This window comes from Chrysoperla carnea, chromosome X, assembly GCF_905475395.1.
Source record: "Chrysoperla carnea chromosome X, inChrCarn1.1, whole genome shotgun sequence".
Classification (NCBI taxonomy): Eukaryota; Metazoa; Arthropoda; class Insecta; order Neuroptera; family Chrysopidae; genus Chrysoperla; species Chrysoperla carnea.
The window spans coordinates 36,692,546-36,703,847 of record NC_058342.1 but is presented as its reverse complement, the minus strand read 5'-3'; the positions used below and the strand labels follow the sequence as shown (position 1 = coordinate 36,703,847).

Here is an 11,302-nt window from a genome sequence, read left to right as displayed (position 1 = left end):
TTGGATAGATAAGTCTCTTATCAAATATATTTTAATAATAATTAGTTACCACATTTTATTTTTCTAATTTTAAATTTATACGTTACATATATTATGTATATGTTTGTTTGTTTATCGCTCTTTACTTACATGACGTAAAAAACAAACGAATGCGTAATCAACACAGTCTATACATTGTATTTCAATAATTAACTTAGTCAATTGTTTGTGTTTCTTGTAAGCGTGAGAGAATCTCTGAACGTAACCGTTCTGAAGGGTTAAGGGAAATGGCTTTCGATCAAAATTTCTAAAACAAGAGATTCTTATGTGCGAGTAAATCGAGTTAGAGGCTTAAAGTCTTAAAAATTCGAAATTTAAGTTAAAACTTTGTATCTGGAGACTACTCGTCAAGAACTATCCCCGTCTACAAATTTACAGATTCAGAAAGGTTCACAATGCACTTTTCCCATAAGGAAAGTGTGACGTCTGTTGTAAATTCCCGATGCCCAACGCTTTTAAATATGGTTCCATCATGAACGGAGTATAGTTTGGACAACGATATTTTATTTGAAAACAAATTCAAAATTGCTACCGTGATTTTGAAAACAAATCGAAATGCTTTCTAAAAAAATTTTTCCAAATGGTACTAAAATACAATTGGTTTACAACCTCTATCATTCGTCTGTACATAGAGGTCAATAGAAGTCAATAGATGAGCACAACGAAATATTAGAAACAAAAAAAATTTTGTAAAATGTGATTGGTATAAAAAAATATCCCCAAAACAAAACCCCAATCAAAATAAACCCCAAATTCAGCTTAGTAAATGAAATCTTGCCTTTTGTAATTTATATTAATGTGCAAAAAACAAAAAAAAATATTAACTTTTTGGATCTTTGGATCAAATATAATTGTTGTTATCCTCGAAATAATTCTGTATGTTTTTTCGAAAAATTTTAACGCCGTCCGTTTTAATGAAAAAAAAAAAACCAAATAGTCTGTAAATTGTACAAAATTTCAATATATTTGGAGACATATTTTTATTACTAAATTTCTCACGTTTTGTTTGCTTCAAAAATCATTTCTTCCATTTGTAATTCTAGAAATAAAAACGCTTTTTCGATGTCAAAGTTAATCAAGAGGCCAATAAATAATCCAGTGATATTTTAGAGAGAGAAAAGTTCACCCATATCAAACAAAATACTCAATTTTTATCAAATTCAAAATTGTAAAATATTTTTGATCGGAGAAAAAGCCCAGTCCTTATTTGACCCTTAAAAGTATGCAACACTTTTGATAGTAACGTGAAACGCCTTAATTATGAATTCTTCCAAGTAGTTTGTCTCTTTTTAACGCTCTTTAAGTATGAATAATGCGTAATTTCTAGAATTGTAAATGGAAACAATTAAAAAATTTCTTCTGCAGAAGGGTCCCAAAAATCATTAGGTGATTTTAAAAAGTCCATTTTCGGATTAACCGGCTCAAACTTTAAAACGTAAAAACAATGGACCATGGCAAGCCTACCAGATCGAGGGTAAAGGGAGGAAATTTGTTACGCCATTTGAGATTATTTTTACCTCGGTTACCTTTTGGGAAAAGTTGGTATTCCAATATGGCATTACAAATTTCCTCCCTTCTTCCTCGGTTTGGTAGGGTTGCCATATCCCATTGTTTTTACGGATTTGATTGCCGCTTTATTACAAAGTTTGAGCCGGTTACCGATGGGTCAAGTGGATTTTTAATCCGCTCTCGGACCATTAAAGGTAAATTCTTTTTAATGGGTGTAATTGCTAGAAAATTAATACAATACATTTTTTAAATCATCCTTGGATTTTTTGAGATACCCTGTAATTCAAGGATGTCGCAAGTCAGTGAGTCTGAGGGGAGGGGGGTTATGATGGTAGACTGATAAAATTTATAGAAATTTAAAAAAAAAAAAGCCAAATGCTTGGGACTCACGAAAGCGGAAACCTGTAAACTTAAAATCTGGCATTTGGTTTAATTTTTTCGAATCTTTAGAAAGGAGTAAGGGGTTCACTCCTTGTCGACGTCCTTGTTTTTAATTTATTAAAAAATTGTATGAAAAAAAAATTATATATATTTATCGAATGATTATTTTAAAATAATATTACCCTTCGTTAGCTTTTTGGGGGAAATATGAAACAATCAATTGTTTCGACTGAAGTTTGCCATTAATTAATTTTTGTATAGTTAAGTTGGGTCTATATACTATGTATGCAATATATACATAAATATGGGAGAGGGGATGCAACCGACAACTGAAACATTTCATGTGATTGATACTTATGATGCTCAATTTATGTGTGTAGTAAACTTAGTTCGAATAATTGGGGATGTTGATTCTTGTAAATCTTATCCTAGAAATGCTAATTAGTCAATTCAAAATTTCATCAATAATTCCCAATTTTGTTTTTACAATAAATACTGTTGCCTTTTTCGGAATACAGGTGTTTTTTACAGAGTGTTACAAATTTGTTGCAAAAAAATATTTTTGGAAGATATTTCGACGAGGAAAAAAATTCTCCGTAAAATTGAGTTACTAGCGGCTAATTTGGTGGCTATTTTACTTAAAATCATCCCTCTCTAACTAAATATAGAAGGATGGCGAATCAATGGTACGCGACACAATTTGCTAACACTTTTTCGATGACATCCTGTATTTATTGTTGACTGCGATAATAAAAGATTTTTATATGTAATTTTAAAAAACACCATAAAATTCGTAAAATTTGTGTATCCTCAACCTGTATGTATGTATATATAAATATACATATAAATATATATGTATATAGGGATCGATGGTCCTGGAACACACATTAAAAAAAAAATTGTTTTTTTTTTTTTAATTAATTATTATTATTATTTAATTAGATTTTCTTTTAGAAAAAAAATGAAAATGATGTATATAAAAATAAAAATATATGAAAATAATTATGTTAAATGTCTAATTTTGTGTGTAATGTTTATGTTTATGTTATAAATATTAAACAAATCAAATATTATAAAAATTATTTATATCTCGACTGATATGAACAAACAAAATAAAAACTTTCAAAAAACACACAACCTTTTTTAACACCTTTATTTATTTTATTTACCTTTTTACCTACCCTTAAAATTTAGTGTTTCATAATTCAAATATTTGCGAAACGAAAACCTTTGCAAAATTATTGTTGCTGGCAAATAATAAAAACAATGGTTTGGCAACAAAATCATCTCGATTAGCAGTCCATGTGTTATAATGTCTATAGTTTGACAACAAAATCATCTCGATTAGCAGTCCATGTGTTATAATGTCTATAGTTTGACAACAAAATCATCTCGATTAGCAGTCCATGTGTTATAATGTCTATAGTTTGACAACAAAATCATCTCGATTAGCAGTCCATGTATTATAATGTCTATGGTTTGACAACAAAACATCTCGATTAGCAGTCCATTTATTATAATGTCTATGGTTTGACAACAAAATTATCTTGATTAGCAGTCCATGAATTATAATGTCTATGGTTTGATACCAACATAAAATCATCTCGAATCTTCGTTTCATCTTTTTCGTTAAAATTATTTATTATTTTAGTCCGTGAGTTTATTTTTCGTCAGAAATCAACATGATAAGCTTGAAAATTAAGGGTGAATCATGGAATAGTTTTTGAGACAATGGACACCGAAGTTGCGCCCTCACGGGTAAACAGAGATGTTTACGAAAGAATGATTCAAATAAAAGTTGTTTATTTATTTATAAAGAATAACTTTTACATTTAAACTTTTGTTCTATCTCTTAAAGTTCACAAAATGGATACTTTTTCATGTGATTGAATGAGCAAAAAAATTCTATTTTAAAATTGGCATATCTAGGTCAATTTTTGAAGTTAGAAAGGCGATTTTATATTTGATGGATAGTTTTTTTTTGTAATTTGTAATTAGATACGCCTTTGAGAGGTCGACTTCTTTTTACGAAGTCTTTACAACCTAATAAACAATTAATTAATAAAATTTCACAGATGCATTAATTTTTTCCTTTTAGATATTTAGTTTCATTGTACAAACCAAATTTTGTTTATTTTAAACGGGATATTATAATTTACACCTGGGCTAGGGGCACGCAGCACGCTGCAGCAAGGGAATGTTTCACACTTTACTAACGCCATGCCAGTCAGTCATTCGTTTCTGTGTGTCCATCTCCGACATTATAAAGTGTCATAAAAATAAATAAAGTGTGTATTCACTATTCAGTATTGAATAAGCAGGTAAATTTGTAGGTAATAGATAGGTAACGTAAAGGTAATACAAACCGTGGTGAGTAGGACCTTTGGCGAACCTAGATTCACTAAATTAATGATTTAAGGATGTACGATCGCCATGCCAATTTTAGATAAATAGCCTTGATTTTTTTTATAGGAAGTTGGACTAAGTCTAAGTCAATTCTGAAAATTTTAGGGTGGGGAGGGACTGTCTGATCATTTAAATAAATAAATGACTGGGTCTGATGTTAACGTAGAAGATTTTCTCTATAAATTTTAAACATAGTTTAAACATAGAAGTCAATCCCACTATTATTGAAAATTTCAATTGAATTGGATCGTATCATATTACACAAGATCGCAGATGTTACAAATAAGAATCTTAGCTAGTTAAAAGTTTATTATTCACTTGGGGATATTACAGGGCCGAGTTTACAATACAACTGTGGTTGACCGTAGGCGGATTTTTTATGGAGGCCCTTAAGGGAATTTAAATAGAAAAAGAAGAAGATTTGTAAATTAAAAAAACTTTGTTTTGAATAATAATCAATTTAATCAAATTTGTTTACTTATAGTCCTGGAGCCCGTGACAGTAAAACTGCACTTAAACGAATTTCGAAGTTTCACGTATGAATCAATATATTTTAACGATAGGTACAATGTGGACTATGTGTGCCAGGGTTTTTTTGCCAGGATTTTTTTATTTTTTACTGGTGTGGCAGATATTTTGATCAAGTTTTGAGCTGTCACACCGAGATACTTCGAAAAAAAACTCAAAACGAAAAAATTTCTGCCAGAATAAACCCTGATACACCTAGTCCATATTGTACCTACCGAATTCGTTTTAAGTGCATTATCTCGCCAACTATTAGTCTGAATTGAAAAATTCCTTTGGTTTTGGATAATCCATTTATCGAGGAAGGCTATATAACATCACGAGCTAGCAGTTACTCGCTCACTTCGTTGAACGATTTCGATAACTATTGAATGGATTTCAATGAAACTTTACAATAATTTAACTCATACGTCAACTTTGAGGTGGCAACCCTAGTAGTATTGACCGTTCACATTGACTGTCCGTATAGAACTCTTCAAATAAACTGTTTATACTGAACTCTTCATTTCGACTGACTTGATTTTTTTTACAGTACTCCATAACTAGACTTTTACATGAAAGTCATTTCCATGGAAATAAGGTACTAGTTTTGTTATTCGCACAGCGAACTTAGATATCAGATCACCACCAACCACGATACCAGACTCGTTACAATACCATAAATTTTCAGGGTGAAAACAAAATGTTTCCTATCATAAAGTTAAATAAGGGATGTTTAGCCTGTATAGTCATATAAGTAAATGACCCATTCCTCCTCCCTCCCCCATCCTTAAACGAATGAAATAAAAATGAAACCCTACAAAAATTATATAAGTTTAAAAACCAAGGGAGTAGGTAGGTATACATTATAGGTACAAGAAGTGTAAAGTTATTCCCCCGAGATATCAGCAAGAATTCTTGAATCATTCATTCTATAACATTCGATCTGTGTTACAAATAAAAAAACAGTTCTTTGCGGTTTTAACTAATAAACCTGTTTTTATTTGTTTGTTTTTATAAAGTTAGTTAAGACTACGATGATTCATAGTAAAAGTACTATAATGAGTTGCATAGTTCTTAATTAAAGTGCGTAGATAATACCATGCGTGAAACTCGTACGCAAGTTCAATTATTTACAAAATTTAAGTGAAAAAAAAAAAACACAAAATTTTTAACACACATCATGGACAACAACAAACGGATAAATAAGTCAGAATCGGATTCATCGAATGAAGAATTACGATCATTGTTAAACGATACGAATCTATTGAAAACATGGGAAAAATTAACGTTTGGTTTGGGAAATGCGTTTAACGATTTAACTGCAATGATGTGGTTTTCATATCTTTTACTATTTTTACAAATTGTTTTACAAATACCAGCCGCAACTGCCGGATTTCTTATTTTCTTTGGTACGTAAAAGTATTTATTTACCGCATTTAAATGACCCATGACCCATGACCCACTTTCTAGTTTAACGATCTCTACAACATGCAATTACAAACGATGTCAAATTAGTTTTTCACAAGGGATCTTTTAGATCTTAGATAGAAAAATATGAAACTCTTTATTTCTAGAAAATGCGACTAAATTTTAGATACTGTGGGCTTCAAAATTTTGTTGAAATTCATTAAAATAATAATTTTTTTTCAAATATATCTCGATTTCATTAAAATCGCACCAGTTAAAACATTATAAGTTTTAGAATGTTTACAATTAACTGAGTTAATTGTTAAAATACCATGTATAGACAGTGTTGATGACCCAATCGTTTGTTTTTTTAACGACATGTAAACAAAGAAAGATATCCACTCTTAGATATCTTAGATAGCCACACACACATATAAATGATATTCCCATACAATACATACTATATAATTTGCACCTAATTTGCGCCCTCGCGGGTAAACAGTGATGTTTACGAAAAAATGTTTCAAATAAAAGTTGTTTATTTTTTTATAAGAAACTTTTTTACGTTCAAACTCTTGTTCTATCTCTAACGGTTTACAAGGTGGGTTCTTCGGACCCAAGACCCAATTGACCTATATTGCTCATTTACGAACTCAACCTTACATTTTACGTCCTTAGCACGCTATAAATTCATTTTCAACTTGATATCTCTTTTCGTTTTTGAGTTATCGTGTTGATGGACAGACGAGTGACTCGACTCTCAAGTTTCGAAGTGTCATAGCATTAAATCGATGAAAATAAAATGAATTATTGAAACTTTTTTGTTGAATTTCAGGACAAATCGTGGATGGATTATGTACACCCTTATTAGGGGTAGTTACCGATAAATATTTAACCCGAAAACTATGGTATTACATTGGCGTCGGCATAATTTTCATAAATTTCCCACTAATTTTTATACTCTGTCCATTTTGTGGGGTAAGCTACACGTGGACCATTTTATATTTTTGTATAACCATTGCATTGTTTCAAATTGGCTGGGCCATGGCACAAATATCCCATTTATCAATGATACCAGATATACCAGGTCCGGATCATCAACGCACCGAACTCACAACTATCCGGTACACGGTATCCGTTTTGGCAAGCGTGTGTTTTTATTTGATTGCATGGATGGTCATACATTTTCGGGATGGAAATAAGAAAACTGTAGGTCCAAGTGATCGATACAAATTTATGGATATTGCTTTGATAGTGACCTTCCTTGGTGCTACATGTTCCGTTCTATTTTACATGGGAATGAAGCGATATCGAGAAAGTTCTGTGCAAAATCGTCGCCATGATGAAATTCTAACAGTTCCAAAAGTGTGCCAGATTTTTGCATCACCCATCATTTATCAAGTGTCGATGTTATATGTGGCGTCACGACTCTTATTGACCATTAATTTAATTTACATGCCATTGTTTTTGGACGAACGTCAAGCTTATTTACCACCAAATAGTGTTGCAAGTCAACAAGCTTCCGCCGATGATTTGGCGGGGGTTCCGTTAATATCATATGTGTCATCATTTGCTACTTCCCTAGGGTTAAAATATTTTGTGCTCCGATTTGGAAACAAATGTGCCTATTTTATGGGATGTGTCATTGGATTTATTGGGTGCATATGGATTCAAATGTTGCAAAGTGATTCCAATTATGCACATATTTATTTTAGTGCCATACTTTTAGGTAAGTAGTTGCTTTATCCAACTTATGGAGGGTAGAGGTAACGAAGGCAATCTTTAATAACGGTCAAAGTAAAAAAATGTCTGAAATTGATCAGAATGGCGCTTGTGTAGCAAAAGATGTTTGATGTGAACTTCTCTTTCCTTCTCTAACAACTTGTTTAGATCTTTATCTTATTCTTACTACTTTGTGTTTGATATGAACTTCTCTATCTTTTTCTAACGACTTGTATAGATCTTTATCTTATTCGTATTATTTTCTTTTAACACTTAAATTTTTGTTACAACAGCGCCACCAATTTTCTGATTTTCATAGATATTTTTACCCATCCTTAACTCTACCCTTCATAGTCTCAAGACAAAAGACAAAAAATTTTTAGACAATTGCGAATACAGAAAGAATATCATCATGAAAGCAGTTTTTTTTTTTGAAAAATATACCGGGTGTTAAAAAACATCGGAACCCCAGTATTATTCGAAAAATAAGAGCTTAACTTGTAAGAGCTTAGCAGAAAAAGTTGTAATAATTCATAAACTTTTGCTATTTGCAGGAGCTGGAAGTGCCATAACATTAGTTACTAGTTTAAGTTTAACTGCGGATTTTATTGGAACAAATACAGAACAAGGAGCCTTTGTCTACAGTTTGGTTACGTTCGCGGATAAAATGTTGACAGGTGTTGCGGTTTTAATTATTGAACATTTGTAAGTATGCGTTTGATAAAAAAAATATTTATCTACGCTCGTAACAAGTTATACTTCTTAACATAGTAACAAATATAATAATTTATAAATAATGTAAACAAATAATACATACTGCATATTCGCCTCATCACTAGTGCCTATTATGAGTAACATTTTATTTATTGACTGACTTCATGGTGTTAAAAAAATTGTAGCAAACTTCAACGTGTAGTTTTCACTACACTTTGTGCGCGCGCATCGTAAAAATTCACTCTCATAATTTTTTCATAACGTACTTAAGGATGCATAACTTCAAAAACCAATTTTGACGATTGTTCTATCCAATTTTACAATGATGGTTTTTAGTTTAGCAACTTTTTGGATTGTAAATTACCATCTTAACGATTTTTGTTTGTTTTTTTCTAGGAAATGTGAAAGTCAAGAATTGTGTCCCGAATATTATCATCACACATTTGTGTACGCATGCGGTGGCTCTTGTTTATTAGGCTGTATCATTTTAGCAACATTAGTTCCAACAACAAAAATTTAATAAACATCTTTTATTAAGAAAATGATTTTTCTTTTCACCTATCTTTCAGAACTTTATAATTTTAATCTTTCGAGGAAAATACGAAACATTGAAATCAAATCTCAAATTTCGGCCCTCAACAATGCTTTCCAGACATTTTTTGGTCGACAGTATGGATATTTCGTAAGGAGTCTAATAATTATAAAAATTCATACCCGTAACGACGCGATTTATTTTTCGTGATTCCATTTTCTCGGTTTTCGTACTTTCTGTAGTTTTTTTAACGTACCTTGATAATATTTCCAAATGTCTCCTTTTTTTAAGTCGAAAATTCTATCACATAATGTACAAAAATTAAAAAAAAAAAAGAAAATTTGACAACTTTTAAGACCTTCCTGTTACTGAATGAGATCTGGAGATTGAAGGTGCCAATTTATTTAATTAAATCCAGTTTTGGAAGATATCGTTTGCTTTGAATATGCTGAATCACGATATATAAATCCTTGAAGACTTCCATCTATTATCTGATTCTGAAATGAACAACAGTTCAGTGAATTATTTTTAAGTCACTTTGATTGCCATCTGTGAGTGAATCTTTAAAGTTAATTTTATTTGGTTCATTAAGAAGATTGTAATTTTTACAAATAAACATAGATGGCGTTACAAGAATGTAAAAGAAAGAGTTTCAACTAAATTGATTTGTGAACCAATTAAAAATAATAAGTTTAGTAATTAAAACATAAATATTGATAGTTTATTTTTTAATAAAATAAAAATGATGAGTGAGGAAGACCTTCATTTCCTAGTCTACATTTTAAAAACACAAACTTAGTATCAGCGTTTCGAAATGGTTATCATTTTCATGTATAACTTTTAATTGCTTACCATTACCACGATGTCACGTATGCACTTGGATTGTATTTTATGAACAGAGTTGTACGGAACATTTATTTATACCCCTAATATCTTTTGGCACACATTCCCTTCCATCTATATGAGTACAGTAATACTTTCAATTGACTGAAGGGAATTTTCAAACTCTTTAAAATCCACTCACGGCTAAAACGACACTATACTCAAACAAAGGTACCTTAGTTCATTCAAGATACATCATGCCCCAAAATAGGTATCGCGCCACCGAAATAAAACTATTGAGAGGGCCCAAGACATATTTTGGTTTGATTTTCAAAAAAACTAAAACGAATATTACCATAATATTTTGAGCGTGTGAGGCTAGTTTTTGTTAGAAGGTTTTAATTTTTGTTCAAATACGGACCTGTGCTCAGAGATGTATGTTTGTGGTTCTGATTAATACACATAGGTATCGTACCAAGCACGAATGTATTCTGGTATTTTGTACGAACAGACAACTCACAAACAGACAGACACAGAGACACAGTAGGTAAAATAAAATACCTTTCTGACTATTAAAATACAAAATGTGGTTACAAACAAGCCATTCTCATCGGCATCACCTGCAACTCCAGCGATCAGATCAACAATCAATAATCAATCATGCATGTTCAGTAATTAAACACAGTTTTGGAAAAAAATTATTTTCAAACGGATCAAAATAAATACGGGCCTGAACGTAGCCCTTTTGAACGAAGCAGGGAGAGATAAAGGCTGGTTTTTTAAGCAGTGGGGAGGTTAAGTGGTAACTCATTTGAAAGAATCTAGCTTATTTCAATACAAATACAATTCTACGACTTGTTTTCGCGGATTTAAAAGTAATCGATTTTATTGTTACTTTTTTGTTACATTAGGTTAAAGTTAATTAAAAGAAAAACACTCGCACAAGGAAAAGAGCCAGGGAGGATATGAATCATACCCCCCCCCCCCACCCCACTCTAAACGAAATATTGTTTTTAAAGAAATTTTGATGACTTCTGACTTAAATCTCACAGTGCAAGACTAATGTGAATTCAGAATTCTTGGTAATTAATTACTTCTCAAAAAGAAATTCCCAAGATTTTGACTTTGACCCCCTCCCCACAAATTAAACTGTACATCCACGACTGATATGAACATATTGCAGACGTTTCACAAAATTAAATAAATCAAACTTCGTAGATAACTCAAAAAGATATTTGTTTTCGTTTTTCGAAATGTAGACGA

General features: G+C 31.3%; 1 protein-coding gene across 1 annotated transcript; it reads left to right on the top strand.

Annotated features, from left to right (window-relative positions):
• The first annotated feature begins 6,217 nt into the window (after nucleotides 1–6,217).
• LOC123302655 (major facilitator superfamily domain-containing protein 12-like) lies at nucleotides 6,218–9,281 on the top strand. The gene is made up of 4 exons (XM_044885696.1): nucleotides 6,218–6,251; nucleotides 7,085–7,978; nucleotides 8,526–8,676; nucleotides 9,082–9,281. The coding sequence occupies exons 2-4, from the start codon at nucleotides 7,294–7,296 to the stop codon at nucleotides 9,203–9,205; spliced, it is 960 nt and encodes a 319-aa protein (XP_044741631.1). The 5' UTR covers nucleotides 6,218–6,251; nucleotides 7,085–7,293; the 3' UTR covers nucleotides 9,206–9,281.
• Nucleotides 9,282–11,302: the final 2,021 nt, after the last annotated feature.

Coding starts and splice junctions, on each gene's coding strand:
- LOC123302655 (XM_044885696.1), top strand. CDS start 7,294: ATGGCACAAATATCCCATTTATCAATGATACCAGATATACCAGGTCCG. Junction 7,979..8,525: donor TTTTAGTGCCATACTTTTAG/GTAAGTAGTTGC, acceptor TGCTATTTGCAG/GAGCTGGAAGTGCCATAACA. Junction 8,677..9,081: donor GTTTTAATTATTGAACATTT/GTAAGTATGCGT, acceptor GTTTTTTTCTAG/GAAATGTGAAAGTCAAGAAT.